The sequence below is a fragment of the Choristoneura fumiferana genome, chromosome 5 (assembly GCF_025370935.1).
Source record: "Choristoneura fumiferana chromosome 5, NRCan_CFum_1, whole genome shotgun sequence".
Lineage (NCBI taxonomy): Eukaryota > Metazoa > Arthropoda > Insecta > Lepidoptera > Tortricidae > Choristoneura > Choristoneura fumiferana.
The window spans coordinates 6,055,497-6,073,294 of record NC_133476.1 but is presented as its reverse complement, the minus strand read 5'-3'; the positions used below and the strand labels follow the sequence as shown (position 1 = coordinate 6,073,294).

Sequence of the window (17,798 nt, the reverse complement as noted above, 5' to 3'; positions counted from 1 at the left end):
TTAATTCACGAAAAGATATATACGTTATGAACCATTTCATACGCGTCGATACATTTAGTGCGCTCGGGAAGATTTAACTATTTTAAAAAAATAACCATAAGCTTTTTAAAGGCACTGTTTTACGTCACTAACCTTACTTTTGGTTATAGAATTGTAAGAAGCTTCATTACTTAAAATGCTTGTAAATTAACAGCCTTATACTGGATAGTTAATGATGTGCATTTTACTTGTAATTTGTAAATTAATGGTAACGTCAAGCGATGTCAGCAGGCAAAACTAGAATTGCGAATAGTATGGTGAACATTTTGAGTATTTTGGTTCTTGTTTAGCTGTGTTAGGGTTGAGAGAGAAGTTGTTGAGGTGTTTGAGTAGGCGTGTTTCGCGGCCGGCGCGCCTCAGCTGGCAGGCGGCCCGCTGCCCACCACAGAACTTATAAAAGAGGGCGGCTATCTGTTCCCGCGCCCGGCGCGCCGCATTCCCGTCGCTCCCCTCATGGCGCGCGCTAACCTAACACGATAGTACCTACACTAAAAAAGAAAGTTTCTTTCTCTATAATTGGATGTATGTACAAAAACTAGTGATTGGGACCAAGTGATAGTGAGGGTAAGTCTGTTTCAAATGTGTCAGTGCTACCAACCCCGGACTGTGCTGTGAGTGTGACTGTAAAGTGTTGCCAGCGTGGCGATTCGTGCCGGCTCGTTTCAGGATAACAACGGATTGTAGTGCCTTATACGTGAATGTTAGATGCGGAAAATGCAGAAACGTGTGATTAAACGTGTTGAATCAGTGTTGCCAGAAGTAAAAAAATGTTTTTGTAATAGTCAAAGTCGTGTGGTTATCGTTATGTAATTGTAACAAAATATAAGAGACCAACTATTTGTAACTTCTGGAAATACCGTTTCTACTGAGATAAAACTCGTAAGGGACCGTGTCAATCCTTCTATTTGTAATTCGATGTGATTACAAAATAAATAACTACAGTAACTGTCATCAATACTTGTCCATTTCTTGATAACTAATTAAGTTGTTAGAGAAAAGATTAAAAAAACATTTTGCTAATGCACGAGTATCGTGTAAATAATAAAATTACCAATGGACAAAAGTGTCCAAATGTAGAGCTTAGAGCTGAGAACGTTAAGAACCAGCTTTTAAAAAGTAGCTCATAGATAGTCAAAGACCGTTAATACCTCTTTACAGAGATTTTATAGTCAGTGTTTACATTTGAGTCCCAAAACAATATGAGGTTGACTGACTCCACCTTTTTACCAATATCCATCAAAATGACATTCTTAAAATGACGATCAGCAATGATTATGAAAACGAACCATTCTATCAAATATGTTACACTACCTATTGAAGATAAAACCTATATATTTATTAAGTATCGCGCGCAAACAAAAAAGTTTCAATCATATTAGCTAGAATAGAAGACGGTCACTATCTAAAGTTCTTGCTAACGTCCACTCTTGAGTTACCTATCCGAATTCTGCTCTATTTCCTGCGTCACGCGCTTTATATCCCAACAATTGAATAATACATAACTAGATCATACAATATAACTAATGAAAAGAAAATCATCCATCAAATAGCTTATGTTAATATAATAATGATGCCGACGTGTTGATTTCAAACCGACTCTATTATAAACAGAGCGCAGACTTTATTTGCGCTCACAATAAACAAAACCCTTTGATGAAAACAGATATTTCCTCTATCATTTTATTCAGATTTTGTAATAAAACATGATAAGACCGAGTTGTTGTAAAATTAATGTGTTTTCGGGCTAAGGCCTAACCTTTCCGCTCGTTCCAAATCCCTTTTAGCCTAGGCCAAGCTCGGACCTGCCAAAGCAGATGGTCTGTTACGACACACTCAAGTACGATATTCTATTTCGATTATTACCTTCGCCCGTTTATTTGTAGATGACGAATAGCTTTACAAATACACTGGTAGGTGCCGTGATAGCTGGGCCTGCGTACGCCGATGCTCGTTACATTATCTCGGAATTTTAAAAGCTTGTTTTATATTTATGTACTCCGCACCTGCTAGGAAAGCGGCGATCGTGACTTGTTGATTTACGGACTAACTGCTCTCCACGCTTTTCCTCGGTTTTACGTCAAATTTGAGAAGGCGGAATAACTTAACAGAATTTTTATATTCTTTGACTCAAAGTATAAAATGTGACTATACTCCAATAACTTACGACTAGATTGCGATTACCTTTAATGATATCCCGATATTTCAAAGCAACTGTGTACTAGCCGTCACGATCACAGTAGGTAGACGCAATCTACAACCGGTCCCGTAAAAATATATGTAATTTTATTAGGTAGATATTCCAATATTATCATTATTATAGAATGAAAGAATCTCGAAAAAATATATCGGGTGAGAAAAAGTAATTTCCCGGACTAAATTCAACCGAATACAGAACACGCCATCACATGAAAAACTCAGGTTAAGTATGTTATAAAATAGAAAATTTAGCGGCATTCCAAAAAATGTTTGCCTTTATAAAGGGATTAAAAGCGACGCTGTTAATTAAATACAGAATTATAATGTTCTGAGATAATTAAAAGAACGTCGTGGCGATTATGTCTGCCACAACAAAACAAAAATAAAAAGCCGTGGTGGCCTAGTAATAAAGTCGGATCAAAAAAGTACATTGCAATTTTTGACCATGAGCTTTTCGGGGAAGGAAAACATCGTCAAGATACATCTGTGAAGTAATCCAACGGTGTGTTAAGTTTCCAATACGTACTGGGCTCTCTCGGGAACTATAGCCGAAGCTAGAGGGCTTCCTCTAAGAACGGTAGCAATCTGTGATGAGGCATATGCTCAGCACTTGCGGGACTTAAGCCACAGATGATGATGAATCAAAATTAAATTCAAACAGACATGTTTAACACGTTTCATTGTTTTGCTTATTTAATCAAACGCCAACGTAAACGCGGAAGCAAAGACGTCGAGATATAATTCTAACTCGTCCATTAATGGGCCATAAACCACCATTACTACTCCCTTGTCTAACAGTAATTCAATCGACCGGAAATGTTTTATTGCCAGTCTTCATTCTGCCTGCAGGTTCAAAATGCTGTTGCATAAAGAAAACATGTTAATTCAGCGAGTTTTCATACATACTACCTACTACTGTTATAACAATTACATGCGTCAATACTCATCGTTATTCAATATTATTCTAAATCCAAGTTCACAAGGTCACCATTCCTAGGCAATCAATTCTTCTACGTACTCTACATAGTAACCTCATCTCCTCATGTGACACATTTTGGGTCTTTATTACCCTCAGCCACGGAATACCTCATTTAATGACTCAGTAAAGATATACCACAATCAAAATCTAAAAGAAAATGCACCTTGTTTTATAAACGAGCACATAAATTTTAGTTAAATCTGTTATTCCAGCGCAAAGCCAAGAACTCCGTTCACGTAACGCTTATAAAATGTCCTCTCTGTAATACATTTTATTTCGGCCGCCGAAATAAAAGTTGATAGCATTGGCATTCAGCCGTTTTCCTGTAATTTTCTATTTCGACTCTCTAAATTTATTTAAAGTGTCTAAGACAAGGTTGTCAGTGTGCTGAGGTCGTCCGGGCGACTGCGTCGTAAATTGATTTCGAAACTAATTACACGAAAGGAGGAGATCGGCATTATGACTACAGAAAAGTGTTCTAATTAAATAAAAAATAATATAATAATTTACACTATTTGTATTCACAGTAATCACTAACTTTTTGACATTAACTAGCTTTATCCCGCGGCTTCGTTGCCATGGATTAGCTATCTTTCTTTCCCATAAGAGTTTGAATATTCCCTTCTTAGTGCACCTCTATGTTTTTCTAGGATACGTCTATCAAAAATCCGAGTGTAGCTCCTGTGGTCTAAGCCGATCGCTGTCTGTAAATCACTATCAATACTCGAGGTTTACTTTTGATGCGGTACATTTTGAACATTAATCAATGTATAGAAACATTTTGTAAACTACAATTAAAAACTCCCAAAAAAAATACAGGGTGGTGTTCACTTAAACGAACCCAACCACCTGCTGAAATATTATTGAAAAATTTCAAGACACTTAATTATAATTACCTACATTCTATATTTTTGTCAATAAATACAGGTCAATCTCAAAAAAAACAATAGTTAGTAGGTACTCATAAGGAATTAACCAAAGAGGGCTACTCTACTTTATGTATAAAAAGATGACAGAATGAATAAAGATTGATTCACGTTATAAAACAGACTAAAACAGTTCCTCTAAAACTGTATCGGAAGAAGTTTGCATTGGTAGAGCGACGGGACGAGTTAAGAGTTTCGTAGTAGCCCAGCTGTTTTGTTATCAACTTGCAAAACTTTTCGAAGTTACCGTAAAAGTTATGTCAAGAATAACCATCAGTACAAAATAAACCTTACTGTAATAATATTACGCTTATTTACCTTTTTCTAATTTTAATACAATATGACTTTTTTACATGATACAAATAAAACAAAATCAGCATTTTCTAACTCTTCCGTCGTTAATTTAAATAGAGAACACCCCGCCTTAACACCCTACTTTTGTTTGGAAGTATATTATATAGAGCTGTTATACTGTCTCTCCTTCTGTTGGGTATGTCAAATATTTTTTTTGGTCTGCTTCGTTTAATATTTTTAATGTACTTTTCGAAATCCTCGTTGCTTTTATAACTGGGTCTTGAACCTCATTAAAATATTTACAATCAACACATTTCTTGAAACTTTCAGCTTCTTTAAAAAAAATATATATATATATAGTGTATATGTATAGTGTTCTCGTTGTGTTTTCTTGATTTACATAGAGCAGTTAATTTCCCGTTAGTATATATATATATATATATATATATATATATATCTGATCAAGAAAACACAACGAGAACACTCTCCGCGTGATGGATTGCTACTAAGTCAAAAAGACTATTGTCATTTTCTACAACACGAATCCTTCCGATTTCTCCCGAAACCCGAAGGTTTTTCTAAGAGCTCACGGATTGTAGAGTCCTTTCAAACCAATTTTAGCACTAACCAGAACGACACTTGCAATTTCGTTGGTAGGTAGTAAATTAGCTAACCTAACAACATCGTATAGTGACCATATCAATATTAAAAATCTTTTATGTTTTAAATAAATAGATTGACTTGGCCATCGCATGAGAACACAATGTACTCACAAGTAATACATATTATATTAAATAAGATTGCTTAAGTGCGAATGCCAAGTCAATCTATTAATTATATAATGAGAGGTCGAAAATGGCCTGAACTGCTTCGAGAAAAGGAAGATACGGCCGTGCCGTTTTTTTGCTCCACTTGGCGATAATATGAGATTAGATTAATATGATAGGGTACCTACCGAATTTCATAGGTCAATATAGGGGCGGCAAAAATGTAATAGCCTACTGGCAGAAAATTTGTAAGTCCGGCACTGGGTAGAGCAAGATTGTCCACACCGCTTTCGCGCCTTTCAAAAGGCGCGTAGGTGCCCCGTGATTTTATTTTGCACTGTAAAATGGAAAATGACGCCCCTTGTCATCTGTAGAGCGACCGCTCCTCTTTCTCTACTCCAGAGCCGCCTGGCTGGTAGAAGCCACGCAAAAGCAAAATGACGCCCGTTGTCATCTGTAGAGCGACCGCTCCTCTTTCTCTACTCCAGGGTCGGCGATGGCTGGTAGAAGCCACGCAAAATGACGCCCGTTGTCATCTGTAGAGCGACCGCTCCTCTTTCTCTACTCCAGGGTCGGCGATGGCTGGTAGAAGCCACGCAAAATGACGCCCGTTGTCATCTGTAGAGCGACCGCTCCTCTTTCTCTACTCCAGAGCCGCCTGGCTGGTAGAAGCCACGCAAAATGACGCCCGTTGTCATCTGTAGAGCGACCGCTCCTCTTTCTCTACTCCAGAGCCGCCTGGCTGGTAGAAGCCACGCAAAATGATGCCCGTTGTCATCTGTAGAGCGACCGCTCCTCTTTCTCTACTCCAGGGTCGCGATGGCTGGTAGAAGCCACGCAAAATGACGCCCCTTGTCATCTGTAGAGCGACCGCTCCTCTTTCTCTAGTCCAGAATCGCCTGGCTGGTAGGAGCCACACAAAACGATGCCCGTTGTCATCTGTAGAGCGACCGCTCCTCTTTCTCTACTCCAGAGCCGCCTGGCTGGTAGAAGCCACGCAAAATGACGCCCGTTGTCATCTGTAGAGCGACCGCTCCTCTTTCTCTACTCCAGAATCGCCTGGCTGGTAGGAGCCACACAAAACGATGCCCGTTGTCATCTGTAGAGCGACCGCTCCTCTTTCTCTACTCCAGAGCCGCCTGGCTGGTAGAAGCCACGCAAAATGGTGCCTGTTGTCATCTGTAGAGCGACCGCTCCTCTTTCTCTACTCCAGGGTCGGCGATGGCTGGTAGAAGCCACGCAAAATGACGCCCGTTGTCATCTGTAGAGCGACCGCTCCTCTTTCTCTACTCCAGAGCCGCCTGGCTGGTAGAAGCCACGCAAAATGACGCCCGTTGTCATCTGTAGAGCGACCGCTCCTCTTTCTCTACTCCAGAGCCGCCTGGCTAGTAGAAGCCACGCAAAATCAAGACCAGTGGAAACCTGCTGCGATGGCATGTCTCTAATGCATAATAACGAGAACACAACATTAACCAATAATTTCGTGACATAGCTCTAATGAAAAACTATTTAAAAACCAGTAAAACGACTACTTATAAAGTAGTAAGTGGTAATAAGTGGCTTTGAGATAAATAAGTAGTTTGTCAGTTGAATTGGCTAAATAGTTATGTCCCACCCAGGTCATTATTACCGTGCAAAATCTACGGGGAACTTCGTTTTGAAAACTCGAAAAAAATATGTCCGTAGATAGGTTGTGTCAATCAACCCTATATATTGTTCATTATCATCACCATCCCAGCCTGTGTACATACCCGCTGCTGGGCACCGGCCTCCTCTTAGAATAAGAGGGCTTGGGCCGTAGTTCCCACGCTGGCCCAGTGCAGATTGGAAACTTCACACACAACATTGAATTGTTTCGATAGTGATAAACTTTAAGCGTAATTGCGCACATGAACTTCGAAAAACTATTTAAGTACCTACAATCTACTTGTTACTTTTGGAAGGAAAATAAACAGCTTCACAGGTTCAACAGGTGATGAACTGTCCGGTGGTCTATACCACGATGCCAGAATATAACTTCCTGGTGCAAAGTTAGCATAGTGAAGTGGAATCTTAAACTGGCCGACAGCCTTGGCCGTTCCAATCTTAATAGCCGACCGTGACAGTTAAATGGAAAATTCAGTGTCCTGTGACTTTTACGATATGATATTAACTTTTTTTTTAACTGAAATTTATCTCGTGTGTTCATAAACAAATATTTACAAATGTTTTGTAAGAATTTCGATGTTCGTTGGTTAATACTTTATCATACTTAAATACTTACATATCCTATCCATCCGGTATTTCTGAAAGTCATTACGTAAACTTAACCGTTAGTCGTTAAATAAATCTGATTTCAAATGTAACTTTATTAAAGTACGACACGAAACAGTTGATAACTGATTTTACTTTCTATCTTACAATTTTTATAAGTTTACCGCTTTGATGGCAGTACAAGTAGGTACCTTCAACAACAAGATGTATGTAGTACGTTCAGATGATATTGCTTGATAGAGTAACTAACAAACATCCTCTTCACAAACTTTCTCATCTATAATATTAGCGGTATAGGATATTTAGGATATCCAATGTTACTTAAAGAAATCCGTAATATTTCTTAGTCTCTACTCATCTCCCATCTTTCTTTTTGCTGATACTGGCCAAAGGCGGCGTCCTACTTGTGGATATGGTTCTGAAGAACTATATCCACATGTAGGGCGCCGCTGAGTTCCGTTTGGATCTTTAAACAGTATGGTGACAAGAAGTTTCTTTTTAGGGTTTCGTAGACTTAATATTATCAAGGAACCCTTATATTTTTGCCATGTTTGTCTGTCTACCGGGTCTGTCTGGCCGTCCGCCCACCAGCGACTTTGCTTTTGAGACTGTTAGTGTTATAAAACTGTAATTTTGCAGATTATATCAACCAAAGAAAATGGTTAAATAAAACTTTAAAAAAATAATGTAGGTAAGTACCTACAAGACCATTTTGCTATGTATAGCAGAGCGGAGCGAGCGATCCTCGAGCAGAGCGAGTGGTTTTAAGCTAACTTCACTCCGATCTTTCACTCAGACCGAACAGCAACTCGCTAGACTCGGTAATTCAAACTGATTTTAACGTTCTTAGACTTTGGTGTTTTGATGTAGAGACTGAGATAAAAACCGAGAGCCAAATATAATGCAGTTTTTTTTTAATAAGTATCGCATTTAAGGTAAAATTAAACAAACACATTGATTCTATATATACATTATACATTTCTATTTTAGTGCAGATATTACGTAATAAAGTTATGATGCAGCCTTTAAGCTTTCATTTCCCCCGAGAGACATGCCAGGAGACTGAGAATGCGGCACTTTAAAGTACAATTTTTGAAAGATATATATTTAGGAGTTAGCTATTTTTTAGTGTCATACTAAAAACTATTTAGGTAGTTGTACGGTTTCGATCGTCTATCAATATAATTTGCCTACAAAAATTATCCAAAATAAAGTGAGCCGCTGAAAATTCCCTTACGAGTAGAACCACCCATACACAGGATTTCTTTTGTTAGAGTCAATAAGTCGCCCTGCCAGCAAAACTGTCCACCATTTTTTTCTTTATGGTGTAGGAAATGCACCATATGCATCCAGCCCTGTTCGGGGTAGTAGAGAGCGTGTGAGGCTCGCGGATACCCATTAAAAGCCAAATGACTTCCCTCGTTGTCATTGTGGCACGAAACGACAGCATGGAGTGACACAAAGTGCAAAACTCTAACTTCGTGTGTTGCCGTCCCGCTGACGCTTACGCATTTAATACGCGACTCAAAGGATCAGTGCGATACGAACTTCGATTTTCGTAGTAGCCCCTCTGGTTCGGCTCCCTGCCCTTCCGTGCTGGTACCGGGTTCCACCTGTATGAAACTCACCCTTACCTTTCCCTGGCCGGATCATACGAGCAGATACTTGGTTTAAGCTCGCCTCCGTATTATCAACCCGCTAGAACGGATCACCCGCAACCGATGTCAAGTGTTTGTCTCTCCACCCGCCCCCCTTGTCGAACGGAACATGCCTATGTTCAGGTCAAAGCTTGCAAGTAACCCACTTCTAGGTCGGATTGACTTGATAAATACGGACATGTAATTTCGATGACAAAAGCTTGTGCCTAACAAAAATATTTTTTTTTCAATGAAAAGTTATTTATTACAGCTTGGACTGCTTACTGATGTCAAATATAAAGAGATATGTTGCTGTCATATGTACATATAAATCTTGGCGCCCCAGCGTCTTACGTCAAAGTCGTAAAATGTCCAGTGTCGAAATTGCGTCCACATCGTAAGAGGTCCATGTCTTACATCGTCTAAGTCGTGCCACGTCCAAGTCTCGGCATGTCAGTCTTTTTCATCACACTTGCTCCTTAACAGTGTCGTAACATGCAGCTAGGCTACTTTGCTTGCAACCATCCAAATAAAACCCTCGACCTTAATTTGCTGCGCGCGCTGCTGCTGCAAGTGCTGCGGAGGGGGAGGGCGGCAGGGAGCTGGCACTGTCAAGAGCGCAGTCATCAGTATGGACAATTTTTGAAAAATACTAGTTTTTCTTTTACAAATATACAATTTTACTCACAAATGTGATGAAAAACATTGTATATCACAAGGGCGGTACTAGAATTACGAACATCGACTCATTAAAGCCCTCAGTCTTCGACTTCGGGCTTCTAATAGGCCCTCGTTCGTAATTCCTTATTTACCGCCCTTAAGACACAATGTTCTATAATTGTTGAGCACATTGCAGACGGAACATTGTCATATTTAGATTACTTACTTACAAGAGTGTATTTACAATCAGTATACACGTACGTACGATGCTAAAGATTGGCAATGGCAAATGGAAGACGGGCAGAGTTCGAGAAACCACTTTGTCTGCATATAAACACAAGTTATTTACACTCGAAGAAAGAAATTAAGAATCGGTTCCTAGCTCGTAGAGTTCGCGTACCTACAAACAAAGCTAGTAAGCAAAGGTAGTAAGCGGGTGAGCAAAGTTATTGTTATTCAGTTTATTGATATGGACCTCCGCAAAGTAACGTCTGGCCGGATTCAATAAACAAAGCTGTTTATTGAACGAGCGTAAGTATTGAAAATTTCAATGTGAAATGAGACGAATCAACTCTTGTACCTACCTATTGAAATTTCTGCATTTCTATGGCGCCATTTCACGATATATGCCTAGGAATTTCGTGATCTAGCGGATTTTACGTTCGGCCGCCGACATTTATACGGATTTGGTTAAAATTTTAGATGCGGATTACTGGGTTTTTGAATACTTAACATACCTAATTAGGTATATAAATACTTTTTATCCTGATATTCTCACAAGGTCGAAATAAAGGTACGCTAAAATCCCTGTCTCAACTACTATGTCTAGAGAAGAGATGATTTTTTGCACGTGTATTGTTCATACAACAATTTTTTTTTTGAGAATTTCCGTGTGAATTTTACTAAATTAGGGGTAGGTACCACACATCCCGTAATTTCTGTTTAACTTTTAGGATATCATGAATAGGCAAGAAGTTCTCTAATTTCCCCTAATTCTTAGTTATAATAGTTTACCCTGTTAGAGTAGGTACTAATTAGTTAATTGGGCTTTAATTACTGCACTTTTGTATTTATTGAGTTCCGCGTTTACCACGCCGGTATGTCTTATTATCGGTTCATCCAGGTATTTTATTTGCCTTGTAAACATTTTAACAAGCCGGAATTTTAATTAATGTCAACTATTAAGCTATTTTATTGCGTAGAGAATAGTGGTGTAAACTGAAAAGCTTTATAATAGTCGTAAACACAAGCCACATATTGGTCAGGCAAGGACCGGGAGCTCGACCCGGGTAGCGCCCGCTATAAAAAGATCATCACAGGACGGTCGCGACGCCGCGCGACAAGCAACCCTGGAAAGCGAGTCGGCTCTGCCATCGAGTACTGTTGCCAAAATAATTAAAGAAATCTCCGACGATGTCCCTCCGCTGCGCCCGCGCCGCTCTAAAACCGTCGCTCTTCGCCCGGGAGTCGCTACTCGAGGCGCGGCGGGAAAACACCTCCCGCGCCACTCTTATTTCTTCTTTCTTTCCCGACGCTGTCGAAAAGTATTTCAGTAAGTTCCAAATACCACCCTATATAACGCACACCTGGGAATGGAAAAGTCATCAAGTGATCATTAAGTGCAACGACAACGAATTACAAAAGTTTGTGACTTTATTAACAGTGATAAAAGTGTATTACATAACGCAAAGGAATTACGTTCACGTTTCTGCATTTTAAAAATACCGCATTTTGTAGGCGCCTATTGAACGAAAATAGCATTCCGTCACGTGGTACAAAACCGGCCTATAGAATCGCTCCACATTTATCCATAAAATGTATTAGTTCTTATTGATTTTGAGATGCACGGCTACTCAAATATTTAATTATTTGTTTTTTAGAGGGTTTTTCACGATGTTTCATTTTTTATTGAGGCTTAAACGCTGATACAGAATAATAGGACTATCGTTTGACTCAACTTTCATGATAGGTGGCGTCGCGGTCCTCCACTTTTACAACGTCACATTAGACGTCAGTTTAGGAAAAAATGACGGCTGCATTGGATACGTGTTCTTCTGGTTTATGATATTTACGAGAAAAGTATTAGATTAGTACAAATACAATAGTTGCTACGTTGTAAATTAAGACTCACGCACTTTCCTAAATTAAGTGAAACATTGTTTATGACAGCTATTTCTCATGAATAAGAAAAGTTCTTGGTGAGTGGTGCAAACAGAAAAACGGTGCCTGCGATGCAGGAAATCTCTAGTTATAGTTTCGGTTTCTTGTCCTATTTACTACAAATATTGTAATAATAATATGGAAAATAACTATATTAGGACTTCTACCTAATGGCATTGCTAAGTGAATTTAATGGAACTCAATTGTTGGAGTTATATATGCACGTTCCATTTACTGGATTGTTTTACTGTATTTTTTTAAATACTGCGTACTGACACTAAGAATGAATATCTATGACAAATGTATGTAAATCGTCTTTTGAACTTAGTAGTTCCTCCTGTGAATGTTAACATAACCTCAATTCTTCTAAGGGTGATGATGACTAGTCATTTCTAACCTAAATTCTTTTTCTTTCTAGAACTGACGACACGGTAGAAATTCACCATGGAGGACGCGCATTCGAAATCCGTGGACGAAGTCCTAGGATACTTTGGCACAGACCCTGACAAAGGTCTAAGCCCAGACCAAATCAAAAGAAACCAAGAAAAATATGGCCCCAATGGTAAGTACCTATATTATAACTTTGCCTTTCTTAATTCATAATAAACCAGCCAGAGCCCGGATGTAATTTAAATGAATTGTACATCTGAACTCAAATTTTATTCAATCATTCACTGAAAAAATAACAGTATTAAGATATGACTTTTAAGGTTACCAGAGTGCGACTCGTAGTAGAGTTAGTTATTGGACTTACTTGGTTACTCTACTTTGCCTCATTCTCTGCAGTTGTTTACCTTGGTTCAGGGTTGCGGTCACACTATTCAGCTTGTGCGGTTGCACAAAGGACATACACGTAAACTGTGCATAAAAATTAATACTTTCAAGAATTTCTAGACTTTCCAATATCTTCATAACTTGTCAATAATAATTGTCCATTCATGAAGTTAATGTACGACCGGTAGCAATTGAAGTTATGAATAGTGCTCCATAATATACATGTATTATGTACTATGGGAACCTTAAATAAATCCCACTTTTTATCAGAACAGTTAGATAATATTGTTCAGTGAAGCTGAACATTTATCATCTTTGATTGATGAGGATTATTTATTATTATAACTAGAAGGAAACTGAAGCTGTTGAAAAATATTATCTCTCAGTTTTCTGTATATACCTATACTAAAACAACAATGCACTTTGCAGCAAAAACTTATTTAGCATATTATTTATCATCATTATCCTATATAATGTCCCACCGCTGGACACAGGCCTCCTCTCAGAAAGAGAAGGCTTGGGCCGTAGTTTCCATGCAGGTCCAGTGTGGATTGGGAACTTATCTTAATTTTTTTACTGTACAATCAAGGGCAAAGATATTGGCACGGCCAAAGTTGCAAAAATATGTATACACAGCCTTAATATTAAGAGCATAATGACGTGTATACATAATTTTGTAACTGGCCGTGTCGATATCATCGCCCTTGACTGTAGCAGGCAATGCCCAAGTTAGCATAAGTTTTTTTTAAATGTTGTCAAGTATACTCATTGTTTAGTTATGACGCTTCTGTCCTTCCACTTTTACCTTTGATGGCAGCTACTTATAAATTATACTGTTAATATGTAAATGACTTAGTCATTTATTGTTAATGGATTAGATCTTTTCAAATTTTAATTAAGTCATTATTGTATATGCATACTTTAGTTTTTGGTGGTAATGTGTTTAAATCAAAATTGAAAGTAACTGACCATTTTCTAGCCGCATTGACTTCCAATTAGTTTTTTCTTACTTTGTTGAGGCTTTGAACACCCCAGATGATCATGTTGGCTTTGTGGATGCTATCTCAGTTCCCTTCACAGGGGACTGACTTCCACTTCAGCCTAAATGAATATCTGTGACTTATATTATATCAATTATCTTATCCATAAATATACAATTTGTTGAATAATATCTACCCCTGCTAGAGTTAAAATCTGAAACTTTGATTGGTGTTCTCAGTGTTTAAAAAGTTAGCCTGCTTTATATTTATATTTTTTGTTTTATTTAAACATATTGATTAGCATATACAATACTTTCGTTTGCCGACCATACTTTGCTATGAAAACTGCACGCTGATAACGATCTCTGTTAGCTGATGAAACCAGACTTTACATGTTCCACGCGAATGAATCCGTGGGCGGAAAACTGGAAAAATATATATTTTTTTATATAATGCAACTTCTTCAAAAATAGGCACTAATAACTCTTGGAAAAATGGATAGTTCACTCGATAAATGGTACATCTCTAAAACTGTCAAACTCGAAACGTCACAGAACATCATAGGTGAAAAATACAATAAGTCCTCCACGAATAAGAGGCCCCAACTAGAGACACTTTCAAAAGAGTCCTTTCTTTGTCTTAGGGGCCTTCACTCCTTTGTCCCAAGGCCTGTGGACCTCTAAATCCAGCCCTGATTTTAAAGAGTATGGATATTGAGACAAAACATTCAAATACTCTGAACAAATGCTATAGGGATCTCAGATGTATAATTTATGCTTCACATTAATTTTGGTTTATAAAAGTAGTATATAGGGTGATTTACAATTAAATAGTACATTGGTTGAATTGGATGAAAGTAATGTCACTGTGAGTACCCTTCTTATACAGGAGCCTCCTAATATTTCGTATACAAGTACATAATACTTTTTATAACACAATTATTGCTTATTGAATCAACCTGTATTTAATTGGTTTGTGATATATGTCATTCAATTAATTAATTCATTTGTGCCAGCTCTTGTGAATTGACTACCTACCATTATACTTGGTTTGGATAGGTATTTAACTAAATGTAAACAAACTTCAGCTGCCAGATTTGGTAAAATCAAGGATTTTATACATTTTACTTATCTATCATTGTAATGTAATACAAACTAGACTAGTGTATTTCAATACAGAAATGTAAATGTTTAGATAGTTTAATGGGGGAATTTGAATATTTAAGACACCAATTTTATTGATGTTGTTTTGTTTACATTTAGTTAAATACCTATCCAAACCAAGTATATGTTTTACTTCTATTAAGAAGTTTGATATCACAACCTTAAAGTGGGGTTTTAACGAAAGTACCTATGCTGCAAAACTGTTACTTGTACAACAGTGCTATTAAAAAATCTGTTCATTTGGCATCTAGCTGCTTTGCTCATCTATCAGTCAGGGTTACTTGATGCTCTGCCAACTCCACAAATGTAAATGTGAATCAACCAGCATTGACAACCATTTTAAAAATAAAAATGAATCCCAGAATGGCTTCGGGGAAACATTCTATACACCATGTTTTTATTGATTTCCGTTTCGAATTTCAAAGTAACCCCTCTGAGCCTGTCCACAGGTTGTTGTTGTTGTTGGTTGTACACCTTGACCCAAAGCCATACAATTTTCAAAAGATATTTTTACATGTTTTGAAAAAAGCTACAGCAAAAACCGTAACAAGGGAAGGGTGAAAGCTGAATTTTACCTTACTGCTCGTTTTTGCTCTGCTTCATCTGAATGAACCTCCATCTGCCCCCAGCCTATAAGTCTTGATTTGATATATATTGTAATAATGTTTTTTAATGTCAACTAGCTTTTCTGCCAAAAAATATTTATCGTTATCCCGTGAAAACGCAATTTTCCAGGATAAAACTATCCTATGTATTCCCAGGATTTCAAACTAACTTCATACCAAATTTCATCTAAATCGCTTTAGTGGTCTAAGCATGAAGAAGTGACACAAATAGATATTTTCGCATTTATATTGGTAAGGTTTTAGGCACATATTAATTTAGCAGTTCAGAAAGTTAATACAAACTGGTTTCAAGTAAATTGTCCAATCTAATTACCTTAACATTGATTTTAAAGCAATTGAATAATGATCATATCGATCGGCAGAAAAAGCAATAAGTGTCATTATCTAACCTTGCCTGAGAATATTTTTTTGCGTTAGTCTGAAACATTCGATTGTATGCTAGCAATGTTAAGTAAAAATTCCATTGACTCTAGCGCCTTGCTACGCTAATTGTAACATAGACCATTATGTTTGCTGACGTGATGTTAGTATACCTTCCGCCTCCTAACTTTGCCTAAAAGTTCATTGCCCCGTCTAGTACCACAAAAACTATAAAGGTATAATTCCAATAATTGAATAGGCAGACGTCGCATAAAAAATGTATCTCAAAAATGCGTCAAAACTGAGTAGTAGAATCGGGCATCAGCAGCACACGTTTCGGAAAAATATTACTATCTATTCTTACTAGGGAATACAATCCCGCAACAACATTTTAACCCAGGTATCTTGCGGAATCCCGCATGTTTCTGAAATTCATTGAGAAAATAGAGAAATCCTGTATAATAAAATAAATGCATCTAGAACTAAAAAATGAAACAAAAAATATTATTCAAAGTTATGTATTGAGACATTAAAAGAATGAAAATTATTACAAAGAGACAACAGGTAGTTAGGCATTATTTAGAAAGTAACTGCGCATAAAACATAGCATGTTAATAGTCTTGTCTGCCAAACGACTCCTAGCTTTACATGCCAGATAGCCAGCAGCAGAAAACGCTCGTTCTGCTTCAACGCTTGTGGGTACAACTGTTAATAAAGCGTTGTAGGCGAATTGAAGATCCCGTCCGTCCGTCATTGGCTGTAATCTTTCTTGAGCCGAATCAGTTCGCGCGCTTCCGCGTGCTGAACAACACATGGTGATTACCGTTGCGCAGTCCCGCTAATCCCGCGGGATCCCACTCGATTTATGTGCGGGACTGGTCCCGCAAAAATAGTGCGGGATCCTGGTATCCCGGTATTGCATTCCTTAATTCTTACTAGGTACTAGGAATTTGCTAACTTTGCCCATCTTCCACTGCAAGCGGAGCGCACTCGGTGCGGAGTAAGGTTAACTCGCAAAGGCGAACTATGGCGATGTGTTTCCATAGCTTCCATTGAATTAGAAGTCATGAGCTGTCACTCCGGTTCGTTCAGTCCGTTACCTCCGTTTCCGCTCGTTACACTTTTTAGGGTCCCGTAGAAGGCGGCCATTATATTGAGTTAGTTTTGCGCGTTATAATTTTTTTACACAACGAGATTTTGCACGTAGTGGACATTTATAGTATAGCGAGATATGGATCGACTAATGCGTTTTTTAAGGAGACAAGTTCACAGCTAGAGCTAAATACGGAACACAAATGGCGCTTAGTACATAGCACATCGAAACCTTAATGATACCTAATGTAACAGAAATTCCTAAGTACTTAAAAATTTTAATGTGTGAATGGCGAAATATAAACATATGTTTCGTTCGTGAATTTGCGAATACAAACCAGAGACTTTCATCACACGGTGGTTATTCGCACTCTCGAGTTCCATTTTACCTTCAGTTGACTCACAACGCATATAAATAGAAAATAGTTACAAGATCTCTCTGCTATCACAATTAATCCTACTGTAAAACATCAGACGAGTTCATTGCGCACGTTGCACACAAACTGTATTTATCGTACGTAATTGCAACACCGAAATATTTGCATAAATTAAAGCCGTGCCTTTGTTTTTACTCCTTCAGCTACATTCATAAGTTTATCTTCATTAAATGAGATTCAAGTTTATTCGGTTCGATTATCCTTCGCGCTGCTGGACAACCTTCGTCCTACGACGACCTACGTTGAAGTGGTAATAAATAGATCATTTATCTAAACACACGGTGAATGCGCTAGTTAGAGGTAGGGTTGCCAGGCGTCCGGATAAAGCCGGACATAGGCTTTTTCAATGCTTGTCCGACCAAATTAAACGGTGTCCGGCCTGTCCGGCTTTTATTAGGCTTTTTACAACTGACCAGCGACTATAGTATAGTTCATTAAAATGATAATAACCGTAG

The 17,798-nt window shown here is 38.1% G+C and overlaps 1 protein-coding gene across 6 annotated transcripts in view; it reads left to right on the top strand.

Annotated features, from left to right (window-relative positions):
- The first annotated feature begins 451 nt into the window (after positions 1–451).
- SERCA (ATPase sarcoplasmic/endoplasmic reticulum Ca2+ transporting SERCA) overlaps positions 452–17,798 on the top strand; it is a 32,720-nt gene continuing 15,373 nt past the window's right edge. For 3 of the 6 annotated variants that reach the window (XM_074087631.1, XM_074087633.1, XM_074087627.1), the window contains exons 1-2: positions 452–603; positions 12,330–12,473. In XM_074087631.1, coding sequence (XP_073943732.1) covers positions 12,356–12,473 — 118 coding nt within the window. In that variant the 5' untranslated portion in view covers positions 452–603; positions 12,330–12,355. Of the gene's footprint in view, positions 604–11,192; positions 11,304–11,374; positions 11,395–11,771; positions 11,950–12,329; positions 12,474–17,798 lie in introns of those variants that run through there. The other 3 variants (XM_074087628.1, XM_074087630.1, XM_074087629.1) reach the window with 3 other exon arrangements.